At 43.8% G+C, this 18862-nt stretch overlaps 2 protein-coding genes across 2 annotated transcripts; one reads left to right on the top strand and one right to left on the bottom strand.

The window, feature by feature from the left end:
* Positions 1-6086: 6086 nt before the first annotated feature.
* LOC130203919 (cilia- and flagella-associated protein 251-like) lies at positions 6087-13352 on the bottom strand. The gene is made up of 7 exons (XM_056430380.1): positions 13342-13352; positions 12927-13118; positions 7671-8422; positions 6556-6635; positions 6366-6437; positions 6210-6264; positions 6087-6127 (listed from the first exon to the last, which is right to left on the bottom strand). The coding sequence occupies exons 1-7, from the start codon at positions 13350-13352 to the stop codon at positions 6087-6089; spliced, it is 1203 nt and encodes a 400-aa protein (XP_056286355.1).
* A 67-nt stretch (positions 13353-13419) lies between these two features.
* Positions 13420-15725, top strand: LOC130203918 (carbonic anhydrase 6-like). The gene is given in 8 exon segments (XM_056430378.1): positions 13420-13437; positions 14219-14324; positions 14399-14431; positions 14506-14553; positions 14556-14609; positions 14612-14680; positions 15365-15513; positions 15612-15725. Coding segments are annotated over 8 exon segments (591 nt in total).
* The last annotated feature ends 3137 nt before the right edge of the window (positions 15726-18862 follow it).

The raw sequence follows: 18862 nt of genomic DNA, 5'->3' as shown, positions 1-18862 counted from the left end.
ACACACATACAGACATACATACAAACACAGGCAGAATCTCACACACGCACGCACACACACACCCACACACACACACGCATACTCTGCAGACTGACCCTTGACCTCCCAATAGCCTTCTTTGAATTTGAAAAGAATCCAGATCTTTAAGTTGATTGAAAGTATGACAAATTAACTAAAAGACTGGTTTTAAGGATCGTATAAGGGTTATTGGCACGGTGACAATTCTCTCTTGTGAAAGTTTTGGAGGGGATTCCCCTCATGACCTCAAAGTATTGTATTTAGGTAAATATAATATATTAAATATAAAGCAGTAGGATTATATCTGAGAGACAATTGGGAGGTCAAGGGTCAGTCTGCAGAGTATGCGTGTGTGTGTGTGTGCGTGTGATTCTGCCTGTGTTGTATATGTGTCTGTGTGTGTGTCTGTGTGTGTGTGTCTGTCATTCTGTGTGTGTGTGTGTGTGTGTCTGTCTGTGTGTGTGCATGTGTAAGAGTGTGTGCGTATGAGTGTGTGTCTGTGTGTGTGAGGATGTGTGTCTCTGCCTGTGTGTGTGTGTACGTATGTGTGTCTATGTGTTTCTGTCAGTGTGTGTGTCTGTGTGTGTGTGTGTGTGTGTGTGTGTGAAACAATGTATTAGTTTGCATGCATATCAGTGGAAGTTGAAGGGTAAATCATGTTTTATTAACAATTCCCAAATTATTTCCCAGATTTTTCCGGGTAAACATATAGCACGTCAAACAATAAGTAAATTACCGATTACTTGTAAACATTTAGGACATTTACTTTGAAATATCTCCCAATTGGGACCGTAGATATGTCTGATTCCCAGGATAATGGAAGTCTGGATTGTCTTGAACACAGCTGCATCAGTCAATGCCGGGCATTATGGGGAAAAACATAGATAAAGCACTTCGAACATGAAATAAATGACCGATTTCTTTAAACATTTAGGACATTTACTTTGAAATATCTCCCAATTGGGTCCATAGATATGTCTGATTCCCAGGATAATGGAAGTCTGGATTGTCCTGAACACAGCTGCATCAGTCAATGCCGGGCATTATGGGGAAAAACATAGATAAAGCACTTCGAACATGAAATAAATGACCGATGTCTTTAAACATTTAGGACTTTTAATTTGAAATATCTCCCAATTGGGTCCGTAGATATGTCTTATTCCCAGGATAATGGAAGTCTGGATTGTCCTGAACACAGCTGCATCAGTCAATGCCGGGCATTATGAGGAAAAATTTATATAAAGCACTTCAAACATGAAAGAAATGACCGATTTCTCGTAAACATTTAGGACTTTTACTTTGAAATATCTCCCAATTGGGAACGTAGATATGTCTGATTCCCAGGATAATGGAAGTCAGGACTGTCTTGAACACAGCTGCATCATTCATTTCCTGGAACTGTTGGGGAAATCTATATACAGGATTTTTTTAATATACAAAAGTCTGAGTTTTATTTTTATAAACTCTTCCTTGGTACAGTAAACACGTTTTAATGTTAGCATAATTTAAGCTAACTCTCATAAACGATCTATAAAGATTCAAAATCAGTTAATTGTTTACTGGGGGAGCAGCATCGGAGCCGGTGACACCAGCCGTCTTAACAAACTGGTTAGGAAGGCTGGCTCCATCATCGGCTGCCAGCTGGAGCACCTGGAACAGGTGGTGGAGAGGAGGACGTTGAAGAAACTGGTGTCCATATTGGACAACCCTGACCACCCTCTCCACCTCCTGCCCCAGAAGAGATTACTTTCTGGCGCGTCTCTCACGCTCCGCAGCCACAAGGACAGATACAGGAGAACATTCCTGCCGGCGGCTATGAGGCTCTACAACAGTTCACCTCTTGCCAGATCATAGTGCAATCACTGAATACTTACACTATGTTGATCTGCACTTCACACATCTCATTTGTTTGCACTACACACATACACACACATTTCATTTCATTTGTTCTGCACTCATACACACACTTTGCTTTTTGCACTCTGTCTATATTTAATATTTTTTGTATTTGATCTGTTAGTGTTGTTGTGTGTTGTGTATGCATGTGTGTTGTATATTTATTTACATATATATTTAGTTTTGTATTTTACTTGTATACTTCTATATCCTTCATCCCTGTTTCTTATATTTTGTGTTTTGTTTTTATTATTGTGTGTTGCTGCTACTGTCACGACAAATTTCCCCTTGGGGATTAATAAAGTATATATCTATCTATCTATCTTGTATATGCTAGTGTATGATTTGTCGACATCTTATTTTGAAAAACGGATGTTGTGTCACGTAGTTCTTTCCGCTAACTTTGCAAAACCGGATGTTGTGTCACGTGAATCCGTCCGCTAACTTTATCAAAACCCTCGCGCGCTCCCGATCGAATGCGTTTACCGTCAACATCAGTCTATAGGCGCACAGAAATTTAAGTGTCGGCTGAGTTGACCACGGAGATCCGAGTGTCGGCTGAGTTGACCGCAGTCGGATATCCCGTGGGGCCAGGCACGTGCACAGATAGAGCCCTAGTGGTGCTCAAGCACCAGCCCCTTTGCCCTGGATGAGAAAAGTGCCCTTTTTGCTGGAGCCCACTTTTTTCATTCAGTACTTAAGAATAAAAGTTACTCTCTCTGTCATAAACTCCCCCCAAATGTGTTTTAATATCCGACGGGGCATTTATTTGAGTTATTGTGAGAATTTCGCCCCGACATGCTCCGCGACGCTCACGAGCCCCCCCCCCCCCCTCTGCGCCCCTCCCTCCTCCTCCTCCACTTCCTCCTCCGCGCAGTGCTCCTCGCGCCACCAAACGGCTGCACCTCCTTCTCCTCTGACCCGCAGCGACAAACAGGTCATGACGGTGTTTGTCCCCTGACGTTGTTTTTTGATAAATCAACCACAACATTAGCGCTGCTGAAAACATGACGTCACAACTGGTCCGACATTTCCTAAACAAATAAACAAACAAAAACTCACGAAATCCGTGATTTCAAAGCCTCGTCCAGCTGTTTACTGACGTTAGTTATGTTTAGACAGTGGCGGGCCGTCAGGGCCAGCAAGGCCTTCTCTGCTGGCCTAAACATCATCATCAGAATAAATTTTTTTTTTTTAAATAAATGTTCCCACAAATATGTATTAAATTATTCCCCAGAGTAAGAGTTATTCTCTTCATTTCATAGCGTTCCTCTTGGTTGTGCTGCTGCCAGCCCCAGGTTGAGATTTGGAGGGCTGGTCTTTATGTTTGATATTTTATCCAATCATATTCAGCCATCGTGTGTTGCCAGGGGGCTAACATCTGCCCTTAGGCCTTCAAAATCAACATTGCGGGCGCTGGTAGCTTAAAGTGAATGAGAATGAAAATGTTGTGTCAACCAATCAGCTTTAGAGTTGGCTCCTCTAGGCCTTCTAGAAGGCCCCGGAACCGGCACAGGAGCCAGCGAGCAGGGTAGTGCTGCACGTCTTTTGATTGGATTACCAATATTGAGAGGCGGGGCCTATAGGCAGGTATATGCAGAACCTCAGAACTAGGAAACTGAATTTGATAAACGAATTAATTTGCGTACTACTGAGCTGTTTTTTCAACCCACAATGGCGGAAGGAGGAGAAGATATCGATTTGGTGGAGGATATAATTATAACGCCATTCTCAAGACGAACTTTAAGACCGACGCTACAAAGCCCGTCACAGGCGGGGAAGAGGTTCGTTCGCCCCTTTCAAAGTTCCAACTCCGAGCGCGACCAACGGCTCACAGGCTCCGTGAAGCTCTGCACACCGGACTGCTGGGTGGATTAATTCGGGTGGGACTGTGTATGACCTCACTGAAGGCCCAGGCCCACGGCACGCCACTGTTTTAGAGAATAGAGAGAGGGAGAGAGAGGAGAGAGAGAAGAGAGTGAAGAGAGAGAGAGAGAGGAGAGAGAGAAGAGAGTGAAGAGAGAGAGAGAGGAGAGACAGAGAAAAGAGAGAAGAGCGAGAGAGAGAGAGGAGAGAGAGAGAGAGTTCTTATTCCGTTCTATTTAAGAGGGGCTAGTCTAGGATTTGCGTGGCCAGACTGAAAAAAAATCATACGGCCTCTCTTGTTCAGAGGGCCGGGCCAAATGTGGAGGCGGGCCGTAACCGGCCCGCGGGCCTTAGTTTGAGGACCACGGCTCTTGGCTGTTGATGTCTATCAATATCGCTCATTTTGAAAATGACGTAAGAGGGCAATACGGATCCGTATCAGACCAGCGAGGCGGGAAATACGTGGCTGGCATGACGACCCATTAGCCAATCAGAACGCTTGTACTGTTGTTGCTATATAATAATTCATCTTTATTCATAAAGAAAATGTAAGCTCGCTGTCTGATGCTGCCAGAGGAGACGCAGGTTGAGGACAGCTTCATCAGTGTAAAGCTGCTTATGCTTCAACTCTGTCAGAATTTTTTTTTTTGGCATTGGGTGCCCTTTTTTTGGGTTTGAGCACCTGCCCCCCAAAATGTCTGTGCACGTGCCTGAGTAATACCATAAGTAAATAAGTAAGAGCCATTTAAGTGCCACTGAAGTTCTAATCTGTAATTGAATCCAGATATAGTCTGAAGATGTGTTTTTAGTCTCCGGTGAAGATGTAGAGACTTCCTGCTGTCCTGATGTCAGTGGGGAGCTGGTTCCACCAATCAGGAGCCAGGACAGCAGACAGTCTGGACGTAGTGATGAGCTCGAGGTGACGGAGTCACGAGTCGGTTGGCTGTCGCCGAGCGGAGCGACCGTGCCGAGGTGTGAGGCGTGACCACATCCACGATGTATTTCTTTAAGTGGGGTTTCAGAAATGCAAGTGTCAGTTTAATTTGTGTGTGTATATTTCTTGTGAAATATCATTGAGGCCAACAAATATAAGCTTAGTGCGAGCAGGGGGGAAAAGGTAAGATTATAACTAATTAAAGAATCAATAAAAGGGGAAGGGTGAACAGAAATTATTTATTAAAGAAACAGCGATACATGTAGTTTACTTTAGTAATCTATTCAGAAATGTATTCATACTCGGGACTAAAAGTTTAAACCCAATTTATATATTTGGAATATTATGATTAATCATTTCGATTTAAAACATGAATATCCCATAAGGTGAACCTGACTTTAAATGCACGGTTGTATTTTATAGGCATAATTACCCAAGTTATTGACGTTTTTTTGACTGCTGTTTAAATTAGTCCCAGTCATGCGTATAAACACAAACGTATATCTAGTAATACTTTAGAAGTCAGTAAACAATGTGAAATAGAAAACTAAAAGTAAACATAGCAAAACAGCTAATTGGAAGCAAATTCATTCAGAGACAACCTGCTTGTGATGTAGCTGCATTTCGACTACATTAAACCAAGTTTGACAGATGAGGATACATGTATTATCAGATGAGAATTGGGAAAATGGTATATGTTGTTGTATGTACATTTTTGGGCCTATCCAACATTTGCAAGTTTCCAGAGTGGCGGTCGACTTTATTTTCAGTGTTCTAGTGCATTCATACAGATGTATGCCAATGAGAGATAAATTAATATTTTGGATCAACTAAACTGTTTTACAAAAATGCTCCTACAAAAAAAAATCCTAACACATTATATAATCGCCTCAGTCAGTTATTATCACCCTTTTTCATTGGAAATGTACAGTATAGCAGATCATTAAATACAAAAAAGGAAGGAACAAAAATAGACTTTTCAGCTTATTTCAAGGCACGTTAAAAATCTAAAGATGAGTTAAAACCTAAATGTGTTTTTTTTGTATTTCTGTCAGCTGTCAGATTCACGGAGAGCTCTTGAGGGAGTGCACGTGCTGCTTGAGAGGCGCGGGCAGCCGGACAGCCGGACAGCCGGACAGCGCCAGTACCGGGTGCGTTACCTCGCGCCGCCACAAGGTGGCGGTAAAGGGCACCGTCTCCAGGATGCTCAGAGTAGAGAGGCGACAGTCCTGCAAAACAAAGACCACAGACCATGGGGGAAACTCCTCACTGAACTCGCATTTCAAAACACTGTGTGTGCCTTGCTGCTATTGATTCTGGAGATCATCATATAGTAGAAGTGTTTAATTAAATATGAAAGGGTTGGGAAGTCTTACTGAAAGAGGGTCCCAGTTAGCTCGTCAATAAGGCCACCTGGGGGGGAATGCAACACAATATTACAAAAAGGTTGATTTATATTAATAAACAAGGTCCATGCAGAGTATGGAGTATTTACCTGGTGTGCAAATGGTGTCACACAGTATTGGGCAAATGTAGCAGGATGAGCATTCCTGGAAAACAAAAGGGTTTAAATGATGAGGCTCCTGACCCACAGAAACATTGCTTTAAATTATTAGAGATATATATTATATGGACAATGTTCACTGCTTACTTGGCAGTGCTCACAGTGGTCGGACTCCTCTCCCTCTTCACACGGGCATTCGCCACAGTTATTAGAGCAGTACTAAAACAGGCAGAGAGATTTATGTACAGTTATTTTCAAATTAACGGGAGGAAGTTATTTGAAGTGATCTCAGACTATTCATTACACCTATATCCATTCTTCCACTCCTACATGTTACCTCACAGATGGAGCAAACGCTACACAAAGAGCCGGAGCGGAATTGCAGCATGTCAGCCTCCTCTTGGCTCGATTCCTTTGCTGTGTCATCATCTTCCTCCTCATCTAAAGCCAACAGAGTCACGGATACATTAGACCACGAGAGCAACAGCGACATGAGCTCATCGAGTCCCCAGAGCCAACCGAAATAAACCAGTAACAACAAGTGTCAACGTCTTTTTAGTCGCACAATACCGGCATTCAACTCCTTGTTGTGCCCAGATCTCGAGGAAAACTATTTGAAGACAGACGAAACTCCTTTTTTGAGGAGTTATTCAACGATGCATCGAATCAGACTTTTAAACGTGGCGTGGCAGTTCAAGAATCCAACCGGCAGTTTGAACGTGCATTTCTGCGTTGGCAAAGTGGAAGAAATCGAGAAATCAGTGTCACGGCGGGAAAAAACACGTCCATTGACGGATTCTTCTAAAGCTTCTGATCGTTGCACTTCCTCTTCCTGTGAGGTCAGTGTTCTTATTGTGGGGATGCATTTGTGTTTTGGGGGTTTGATTTGACCTTTTTCTCACAGCAATCACTCTTTGATTGAATGTGTCGTGTGATTGGCCCACTGCCAAGCAGCATGTTCAGAGGCCCACCAACACATCTCCACAGTGGACACCCTGCAGCGCCGTTCTTTAAACACGTATCTCAGGGATCCAGATTGTTCCTCATGAGGCGTGTAAATGTAATTACGGCTCCTATATGGATTCAGACTTCACTTCATGAGAACTTTCCTTTTTCATCGTGAGATCATGTGTGACAGTAAACGCTAAGATGAGAACACAACAATATGTTTTTGATTTCGCCTGTAAAGGTTTCAGGAGTTTCAGGCAACGTGCAAATAAGTACTGAAAACTAAAGGAAGGCGTCTGGGCTGTGAGCAAACTTTACTTTACTTTACTTTACTCAGCACTTTACTTTATTTCCCCCCTGTATATTTAGTATTTAGTTTTTTAGTATTGTGTTTTGTTTTATATTTATTTTCATTGATGCTCTGCTGTGATTTTTGGAATTTCCCCACTGTGGGACAAATAAAGGAACATCATAACATATCATATTATATATCATATTATATACCGTCATCTTCCTCTGCTTCAGTTGCTTCTTCATCATCTTCTTTTTCTTCCGCTTCTTCAGCTAACTCAACTACTTCAGTTGCATCATTATCGTCTTCAGAAGCCTCCTCTTCCTCCTCCACTGCTGCCTCATCGGCGTCCTCTTCTTCTTCAGCATCATCCTCATTTTCCTCATCTGCAGCCTCCTCCCCCTGTTCGTCGTCTTCCTCTTCTTCGGCATCGTCTTCCTCATCTGCAGCCTCCTCCCCCTGTTCATCGTCTTCCTCCTCTTCAGCATCGTCTTCCTCATCTATAACCATCTGCCCCTCTTCATCGTCTTGCTCTTCTTCAGAGTCATCCTCTTCCTCATTTGCAGTCTCCTCGCCCTCTTCCTTGTCTTCCTCTGCATCCTCCTCATCATCAGCATCTTCTTGCTCCTCATCGTCAGCCTCTTCTTCCTCCTCATCGTCAGCCTCTTCCTTTTCTTGCCCCTCCTCTTCCTCAGCAGTCTCCTCTTCCTCCTCTTCTTCATTATCTTCCTCTTCATCATCATCATCTGACTCTTCTTCATTCTCCTCTTCGGCTACCTGCTCATCTTCCTCACCTGCACCCTCAGTGGTTTCTCCCTCTTCAGCCACGACCTCTGTCACGTTTCCGGCCCGGAGGTCTTCGTGGGCCCCGGCCCCGTCCTGGGCGCTCACGGCCCCAGACAGCGGGCCCTGCGCTGGGCACAGGAGGACCAGCAGGAGCAGGGGCCATTTTGGAAGACCTTTTCTGAACTATAAATCCACTCCGGAGGATTATCTCCACGCTGGTTCTTACACCAAAACCCCCCGAAAAATCAACGGGTTTTTAACACAGAAAAACTATTAAATCCACAGAAAACGTAACGGGGGGATGCAGGGAAGCGGTTTAGAGAGGGGGGGGGGGGTCAGGACTGCAGGAGGGAGGAGGGTAAAAGAGAAGTCACAGAATGTATGGAAAGTTCAACATTAAATTATTCCTTTTCAAAAGTCAATTGAGTTTTAATTTGACATAACCGTTGTTGTAAAACTGCTCAACTAATCCAGGAGAGCAACATTTTATAAACGTACGAGTACATGAGAAGTTATCTCCTAAAATAAGTCAATTCTGTAAAATCCAGAAGGGCAAACTTTTTCCATGTTCACACTATTCTGTTATTCAGTATTTTATATAAAAGTGTATATATGTTCCTCTAATTGTAATGTAATTTCAGTACACATCTCTAAATTCCCCATAACACAAACTAGCCAATACAGAAATATAATAATAAAAAGGCAGTTCTACAGTTCTATTCTAAATAAGACAAAGAGAAACCGATGTTATTCAGACGCAACAACTTTTACTTTTCTTATCCTCAGCCCAGCCAAGCGATGAGGTGTAATCCTGTGCACCGATTGGCTCCCTTCCTTTAATTCATTCTAATGCAGCTGAAGATAAGGACTGTGTGTGCTCTCACTCCATTGGACTTCTGAAAGCAGATGCATTTGAATAAATGTTTCTCTCGAGGGAAATCAAATACAAATTATTGCTAACATCAGCATTGTACACCCTTTAAGGGTTAAACCAACACGGCTCAACAGGAGAGATGGGATTTGCTTACTGGTCGCAAAGCAGAAGAGAACATGTCAGCATGATGTCTGGAATGGATGTAAATAGAAGGAAATGGAGATGATGGAAATATGCACATGTGCTGCAACTTGACGTTAAAAAGAAACTTTATATTCAAAGTACAGAGTTTATATTCACGCTGTTCCATATGAAGCCAGATGAGAAACCGGATGGAGAGTTTGAGTGTGTGCTTCATTGTGTTAAAGCCCCAGAATGGAGTTTTTCCCTTTTAGCGCCCCCTTCACTTTCAGGTATTTAACGGTTACTTCAGTGTCGTAAATACCCAGTTACGATAGATGCAGCCTCGCATAAACTTGTATTGATGACCAGACGAAGTCAGAAACCACGAAATGATGTCAACCGATAAGGTAAGAATACTTAAAGATTTTACATAAATATGACTGCATAGTTTTATTCATTGTGATATCGGAGATGAATGCTAACATAACCAAAAGAATGACAACATTTAGTTTAGATGAAATACCGATCGCGTTTTCAGCCTATATACGTTGTTTTCTAAATGTTTGAATGTAGATGCGTGTGATCGAATGCAATATTGTTGACAACACCAACAAGCTACATATTCATGATTTACATTGGAACGTGTAATTCATTACAAGAGACTTCGCTTGCTTCGCCCTTATGCTGTAGCTGCGAGCGTGGACTGGCACTTTATGACATTGCGTAATCACTGCCAGAAAGCAGGTCGAAGTTCATCCGCCCCGGATCGGGCGGCTCCAGAATCCTACATAGCGGAGTTATTTCCCCACAGACCCCCGATGGCGGAGCCGCTAATCGCCGTATTAAAAGTCATTGTAGCGGCACAATTTTTTTCAAGCTGTTATTTTAAGGTATATTGTTACATAATGTTACTTTAATTGCCCTGTGTCCTTTTAGCTGTATTGAGTTGTGTTTAGTGGATGATGTGTATATCAAGTCTAAAACAAAAGAGTCCCATTCGTCATGTGTTATAACCACCGAGATCCGAGTCCCGGGCCATTCTCACGTTTTCCAAGAAGTGTGGGTTGATATCGTTAATGAGCTCGTAAGTTTGGGATATCAATCCTCCAAAAAGTTTGAACAGAGAACAACACTACAGTTCTACACTGCACTGTAATGGTAAAATATAGTAAAGTCATATTATGTGCAAGTATAGCTTAGGTGATCAGTAGTTTATTGGGAGAGTGGTTTGGGGTAACGGGAACATGAGGGATGGACCAGCCTGCCGTCATAAAACTAATGGTGTTTCACTACGGGGGGGTTCAGGAACCAGGTGGTGTGAGGGGGACCAGACACAAGTTCTCTGGGCCTGATCAAGATAAGGAGCTGACCTTTCAGGATGTAGGGAAGAGGACCTCTTCTCTGAAGTTGTCGTATAATTTAGAATCAACGCTTGTGTTTGTTTGACCGGGGCCAGGAGGGGTAACCTAGATCGGTATAAAGAAGGCTGTGACTGCTGTTCGTTCTCGTGTCAGTTCCCGGAGAGCTGTGACGGACTTTTCCTCCTTGCAAGGAATAAAACAGATGAAGGCAATTTTGATTCAGAGACTTTATTCCTTCTTTCCAGATTAACAGAGGAAATCTTCCACTACAGCACATTGACAACACAAACTCCACTGCAATCGTTGTGATATTACACACATACATTATCATTTATAAGACAAACATAACGTAACACAACAAAGCCAGAGATGTGAACAAGTGTTCTGCAGGAACATTAACACTATCACCGTTTGTACACACAAAGTTGTTGTCTTCATCAGTGCCGTTGGAGGCGTACGTCAGAAAGCTAACGTTTGCCGCAGGCACTTGATCCATGATCCAAGTCTGGAACTGAGATACTCGGGCGTAGACTTCAGGGAAACCAGCCTGGGCACACGATATTTCTAAACTGACAATGCCGGACTGAATCCACCGCGAGTTTTGTTGGCATTGCAAAGGACCACCAGAGTCCCCCTAAAGAAAAAGAGGCAAAGCAGTGAGTTGAAAGTAGAGAGAGGTACCGGAACCTAAAATAGTCTGGAGCTAAATTATTAAACGCCAGACAATTAATAACCTCCATCATTGTATGTTCTTTTTATTACCTTCGCATTGAAAATGCGGAAGGTAATGTTTTGATCGCCGTGTATTTATTTATTTGAATGCGTGTTCCTCACATAACTAAAAAAGTATTAAACCGAATCGCATGAAATTTGGTGAGATGATTGGTTATTATCCGGGGACCATTTGATTACATTTTGGGATCAATCGGGTCAAAGGTCAAGGTCATGAAAAGGTCAAAATATTCTTGAATCGCATGAAATTTGGTGGGATGATTGGTTATTATCCGGGGACCATTTGATTACATTTTGGGATCAATCGGGTCAAAGGTCAAGGTCAAGGTCATGAAAAGGTCAACATATTCTTGAATCGCATGGAATTTGGTGGGATGATTGGTTATTATCCGGGGACCATTTGCGCGGCGCCATCGCTCGGTGAACAGAGAATTGTTAACAAACGAGCTAAAGGAGAAGTAGTCTGTGTGTATTTAGCTTAGTATACCGCATATCTTCAATTTGGTAAATTTGTGTGAATTTATGAAGGCAGTAATTCCCATGAGCAGAGGGAGGAGGACAGGATAGTGACTAATCTCTGTGTTCTTCATACTTTATAAACTCAGTAATACTCTTTATTTTTTGACACTTTAGATCAGTGGTCCCCAAACTACGGCCCGCGGGCCGAATCCGGCCTGCCTCCACATTTGGACCGGCCCCCTGAACAATACCAGAGACGCGTTCCGATTTATTATTTTGTTCACCTGGCCCGCTGCCGTTGAGATTGCAGTGAGACGCGGAGAAAATGTGAAGTGGTGCTCTTCACAATAAAACATCTTTGATGGACGTGTCGCGTCTCGGCCAATCAGCGTTCAGATGTCCACAGCGTTTGGGAAGTTAGGTTAGCTTGAATGTTAGTCCGCTACATCTGCTGCCGTCACGCTGCACGGTGTAGCGATGCTAACAAAGTACCCGTACGTTAAACACGATGTGATTTAGCATATTTTTAGTATCGATACTTCATTAAAAGAGCGATCAGAGCGCACGCGCTGCTCCGTTAAATGCTGTCTGCACGCGCAGCGCTCACAGCGAGTGGCGCGCGTACACAGGTGAGCACACTCTCACTAGCACCCCCCCCCCCCACACACACACACCCCCATCCCCACCCCGGCTGGCCCTCCAGCAGACAAGGGAAATGTTATGTGGCCCTCTCAGGAAAAAGTTTGGGGACCCCTGCTCTAATCTATTGGTCGAGCAACAACAACAACAACAACACTGCTTTTATTACAACGCACACCTGCATGATAGTTGTGGAGAGATGCCAGAAAGGTAGGGCTACCACATAGTCAGGTGCTCCAAGCAGTAAGGTGTCCAAGGCTTTGCTCAAGGGCACCTTGGCAATGCCCAGGAGGTGAACTGGTTCTTTCGTCCACACTCTATAACGGGGTCTGTGCCGGACTCGAACCGCCACCCTCTGGTCCCCAAGACTAGACCCTCCGGATGGAACTATTGCTCCTCCCCATTCCATAATGAGAAGTCCGTGTGAAGCCAACAGAGAATATTACCTGACTCTGCAACTCTTGTTTAGCTGTCTGCCGGTAACAACCGTGTACCTGACGGCTGCAGCAAGCAGCTGTTTTCTGGGGGAAAGCCCCAAAAAGCCACGGCCCACTACCTGCTCAGGACCAGACAGCAGACCACGAGACACATGGCTGGAGGACACCGTGTTCAGCAGCTCCAGAGACGGAGAGATATTTCCCTCTGAGACGCACAGCTCCAAATGAATTATCAGGTTGCCGTCAGGCCTGGACTCAAATGAGTACTCAGATGCAGAGGATAGAACGTATAAGCCACTGTATTGAAGTCAGAACCTCTTTGAGGAGTGACAAAGAAATGGGCTATGAAAAAAATAAACTCACTAAATATCCTATAGGGCCTGCAGCGATTGTTTTGTTGTGTTCTACTTACTCGAGAACAATGTGTTCGTTGCTCGGTCATGCTCTAGACCTGAACCCCTGGCGTACCTACCCAGAGTGCATTGTGGCGGGAGGTATGCTTGTACGTGCCGGTGTACTGTTTGGATGATCACGTTAGATAATCGTCGGGATGGTTAAGTCATATGCTGTGAGTGAAATCCTATCTTTCTCTTCATCTCATCTACCTGACAGCCATAAGCGCTCGGAAGATAGGCCACATTTCTCCGCGTGTTAAGTAACGCCTCAGGAAGCGCATGACTGTCGGTCGCAAAGCATAAAGCATACCGGTTTGTGAAAGGCTTGCAACGGGTTGACGGTAAGCCAAGATAAACCAAGATAAACCAAGATAAACCAAGATAAGCCAAGATAAACCAAGATAAACCAAGATAAGCCAAGATAATTGTTTTTCAAGCACACGATAACGTGTCGATTTCTGCAGTGTAACTTAATAATCCTCAAAAAACGAAAATGTGTATTTTTTCAGAACATTTCAATGAAATTGCAACATAGAAATAAAGTTGAACTAAATGTATTATGTAAAAATAATGTTGTGTCTCCGGGGAAAGTTTAAAAATTAAAAAAGTTTTTTAAAAAGTGCTCTTTTTTTAAAAGAAAAATGATTTTGGGACTACAGATGAAAAATAGCCTCTTGGCTAACTCTGGCACATTTACTGAAATATTTTTATTGATGTGCTCTGTCCCTTATTAAATAAACCCAGTAAAAAAAAAAAGTACAATTATTTTCTTCTGTACGTCACTCCTCTCTGCTTGAGGCGAGCAGCTCGAGGCAGGGAGCCAGAACCAGGTCTTTGTGACACTTTCAAACTGTTGGTTCCCTCAAATAATTCTCGTGCTCTGTGCCGAAGGGAAGTGTCAATCCCTGCCGTTCGAATGTTGTGAAAGAAACGTGTCTTACATTCTTTGCGTAGGTTCAGCGGTTTCCCATGGCGACAGGCTTCACCAATGTGTATCGGCCTACGCGACCTCTTAATGGACGCCGTGTGTTTGCTTCCCCCGCAACTCCGTCACCATCCAGTGAGTCGTACACTTCCGCTCACATTCGACCCGCAGTGTTTGCGAGTTGACGTATCATCGCTTCCATTCTGCAGGTCATTCGTGGTGCTACGAGGAGGAGCCCTGTGGTATGTACACATCGCTTGATGAGCGCCGCCGCCGCCGGGTTTGGTTCTCAACGTTGTTCCCTCTCTGCCGTCAGAGTACAAGCCGTCTCATTGGCTCCAGCTGCCTCACTCAAAATGCGGCGGCGGCGCCAATCGCCCGTCGACATCGAGACGCGCGACACCGTGACGGACGAGCGGCTCGGGCCTTCGCTTTCACAAAGTTTGACGACAAACACGCCATCAAGCACGTCACGAACACGGGCCACTCGGGTTTGTTGTTTCATATTATGGTCTGTTTCTGACTCCAAGGTAGCCCTCTAAATGTGTTTATTCACATAGATCAGTTTATTAATCATTTTCATCAGAATCCCAACACAAAACTAATGCAGGTAGGTTTTGAGGGTTACGATTAGAGCTGCAAGGATTAATATATTAGTCAAACACAAAATAATCTATTTCTGTTTAATAATTGAATCAGTGAATCTTTTTCTCATGTAAAAGTGAAAACTATTTGCAATTGTTGCAGCATCTCAGAACATAAGCGGTGTTGCTTTTCTTATGTATTTATTTTTCTCTCTTATTGAAAGTAGGCATCATGTCTTTCAGACAATTGACATTGCATGTACAGATTTTTAGATGATGCTCATTTTAGTTATTTCTTCTTACGTATTTCATAGGAAACCGAATACCCTTTGGGTTTTAGACTTAGTTGGTGGAAATAAGCAATTTGAAGGCTTGACTTTGGGCTCTGGGACATTTTTTTTTTTAGAACTTTTTATTTTGCATTTTCCACAAACAGATTATTCCTTGACATCTAGAAAAATAAATAAATAATAATAATATATCTACAACATTTTAAGTACTTATTTTCACAATGTATTTCTTACATTGTATTACATAAATCAATGAAGATACTTGCAGGTTACCTTTTCCCTTTTTGTTCTCTCAACTCAGTGAAGTGTGTGCTGAAAGAGGACATGGTGGAGGTCTCAGGGGGAGGTTTGGGATACGTCTACTCCACCCTTCAGTTCCACTTCCATTGGGGCTCAGATAAGTCTGATGGCTCCGAGCACAAAGTGGATTCAAAAAGATACCCAATGGAGGTAATCGCAACCGTTGAACCACAGTGACGCTGCAGTGAATGTGTTGTTGTTTTAATACATTCAGTTGTTGCCAGTGTCATGATTGTGTCTTTGTCCAGATGCACATAGTGAGCAAGAGGAAGGACTTATCTCTGGCAGAGGCACTGAGGACTCCTAACGGGCTGGCCGTGCTGGGATTCCTTATCGAGGTGACAATTAATGCATTTGACTAGTTATAGAAGTCAGTCGTAGTCACAGCAATACAATAAACAATGAACCCGTTGTCACGTCACGGGCTGGGGAGGAGTAAACACAGGCAAAAGTGATAGGCTTCAAAATGCAGGGGAATGTTTATTCATCAAAATAATTTTTTAAAAATCCATCCTTCAACAAAAAGCATCCCAGGGGAGAAAAAGGTTCTTTAAACCAAAACGTATCGTAAGCACGACAAAGTCGTCCTCTTGTTCGTCCTCGGCGTGGATGGCCTTCAGCGCCTGGCTTGTCCAGCTCCTTCTCCCCCTGTGCTCCCCCCTCCGTCTCTTCTCAAGCTTCCCAGCCCTGCCTCAATTAGGTGTCCTAAGCACCTGCAGCTGGGTGAGTGATATGATATATGATATGATATGATATAATATGATATGATATATGATATAATATGATATAATATGATATGTTATGATATTCCTTTATTTGTCCGACAGTGGGGACATTTCAAAAATCACAGCAGCGGTTCACAGAGCATCAATGAAAATAAAGATAAAACACAAAACTAAATACGAATACTAATACTCCATATACAGGGGGAAAACAAATAATACAGTGCTGAGTTTGCCAGGATCTCCAGCGATCTACTCGAGTGGTGAGGCAGTCTGGGAGCTTTTCATGATGCCCTGTGTAATGGAGCGGGGCTAGAGCGTCCCTCCACTACCTGCCTGCTTGTGTTTGACATGTGTCACTTTTCACATATGAACACACTATACTAAATGAAGTATTCTTGGAATGCTAATTAGATGTTGTATTTCTTCTTACGAGCAATGCCAGCGAGACATATGGTGAAATACGGCCCCACGCAGGCAGGTGCACAGACACTTTGGGGAGCAGGTGCTCAAAGCAAAAAAAAGGGGCATCCATCACCAAAAATGTTGAAACATAAGCAACATGACACTAATTATATGCGGTCCTCGACCTGCGTCTCCTCTTGGCAGGGTTTAGACAGCTAGCTTACACTTTCCTTATGAATAAATATGAATTATTACATGGCAACGACAGTACAAACATTCCGATTGGCTAATTGGTAGTCTTGTAAAAAAAAAAAGTTTAAAAAGGCCCCGTCAGATATCAAATCACATTTGGAGGGAATTGATGACAGAGTAATTTTTATTCTTAAATACTGATAAATTGAAGAAAACATTTGTCTCAAGAAAAAGGGTCAGTTTTCATCCAGGACAAAAGGGGAGGAGCTTGAGCACCACGAGGGCTCTATCTGTGCACGTGCCTAAATATTAGGTTTGCATCCGACATGAATGAGAAGTCATGTCACATTGCGTTTGTACGAAGTGTCATTGAGGGCGAAGCAAACAACGGAATGACAGAGTAGGTTGTAATATGCTTGTCTCTCGTTAAATAATGTCGCCGAGGTAAGCGCTCGATGAGTTAGGTGCCAGGGTTCGGCCCTTTTGTTGTTCTGTATGCAGCGGATATCCCGTGGGGCCAGGCACGTGCACAGATAGAGCCCTCGTGGTGCTCAAGCACCAGCCCCTTTGCCCTGGATGAGAAAAGTGCCCTTTTTGCTGGAGCCCACTTTTTTCATTCAGTACTTAAGAATAAAAGTTACTCTCTCTGTCATAAACTCCCCCCAAATGCGTTTTAATATCCGACGGGGCATTTATTTGAGTTATTGTGAGAATTTCGCCCCGACATGCTCCGCGACGCTCACGAGCCTCCCTCCTCGCCCTCCTCCTCCACTTCCTCCTCCGCGCAGTGCTCCTCGCGCCACCAAACGGCTGCACCTCCTTCTCCTCTGACCCGCAGCGACAAACAGGTCATGACGGTGTTTGTCCCCTGACGTTGTTTTGTGATAAATCAACCACAACATTAGCGCTGCTGAAAACATGACGTCACAACTGGTCCGACGTTTCCGAACAAAATAAACAAACAAAAACTCACAAAATCCGTGATTTCAAAGCCTCGTCCAGCTGTTTACTGACGTTAGTTATGTTTAGACAGTGGCGGGCCGTCAGGGCCAGCAAGGCCTTCTCTGCTGGCCTAAACATCATCAGAATATAATTATTTTTTAAAAATAAATGTTCCCACAAATATGTATTAAATTATTCCCCAGAGTAAGAGTTATTCTCTTCATTTCATAGCGTTCCTCTTGGTTGTGCTGCTGCCAGCGCCAGGTTGAGATTTGGAGGGCTGGTCTTTATGTTTGATATTTTATCCAATCATATTCAGCCATCGTGTGTTGCCAGGGGGCTAAAATCTGCCCTTAGGCCTTCAGAATCAACATTGCGGGCGCTGGTAGTTTAAAGTGAATGGGAATGACAATGTTGTGTCAACCAATCAGCTTTAGAGTTGGCTCCTCTAGGCCTTCTAGAAGGCCCCGGAACCGGCACAGGAGCAGCTAGCAGGCAGAGTGCTGCACGTCTTTTGATTGGATTACCAATATTGAGAGGCGGGGCCTATGGGCAGGTATATGCAGAACCTCAGAACTAGGAAACTGAATTTGATAAACGAATTAATTTGCGTACTACTGAGCTGTTTTTTCAACCCACAATGGCAGAAGGAGGAGAAGATATCGATTTGGTGGAGGATATAATTATAACGCCATTCTCAAGACGAACTTTAAGACCGACGCTACAAAGCCCGTCACAGGCGGGGAAGGGGTTCGTTCGCCCCTTTCAAAGTTCCAACTCCGAGCGCGACCAACGGCTCACAGGCTCCGTGAAGCTCTGCACACCGGACTGCTGGGTGGATTAATTCGGGTGGGACTGTGTATGACCTCACTGAAGGCCCAGGCCCCAGGCCCACGGCACGCCACTGTTTTAGAGAATAGAGAGAGGGAGAGAGAGGAGAGAGAAGAGAGTGAAGAGAGAGAGAGAGAGGAGAGAGAGAGAGAGAGTTCTTATTCCGTTCTATTCAACAGGGGCTAGTCTAGGATTTGCGTGGCCAGACTGAAAAAAAAATCATACGGCCTCTCTTGTTCAGAGGGCCGGGCCAAATGTGGAGGCGGGCCTTAACCGGCCCGCGGGCCTTAGTTTGAGGACCACGGCTCTTGGCTGTTGATGTCTATCAATATCGCTCATTTTGAAAATGACGTAAGAGGGCAATACGGATCCGTATCAGACCAGCGAGGAGGGAAATACGTGGCTGG

Source organism: Pseudoliparis swirei, chromosome 13 (genome assembly GCF_029220125.1).
Source record: "Pseudoliparis swirei isolate HS2019 ecotype Mariana Trench chromosome 13, NWPU_hadal_v1, whole genome shotgun sequence".
In the NCBI taxonomy this organism is placed as follows: domain Eukaryota; kingdom Metazoa; phylum Chordata; class Actinopteri; order Perciformes; family Liparidae; genus Pseudoliparis; species Pseudoliparis swirei.
This window is presented reverse-complemented; position numbering and strand designations above follow the sequence as displayed.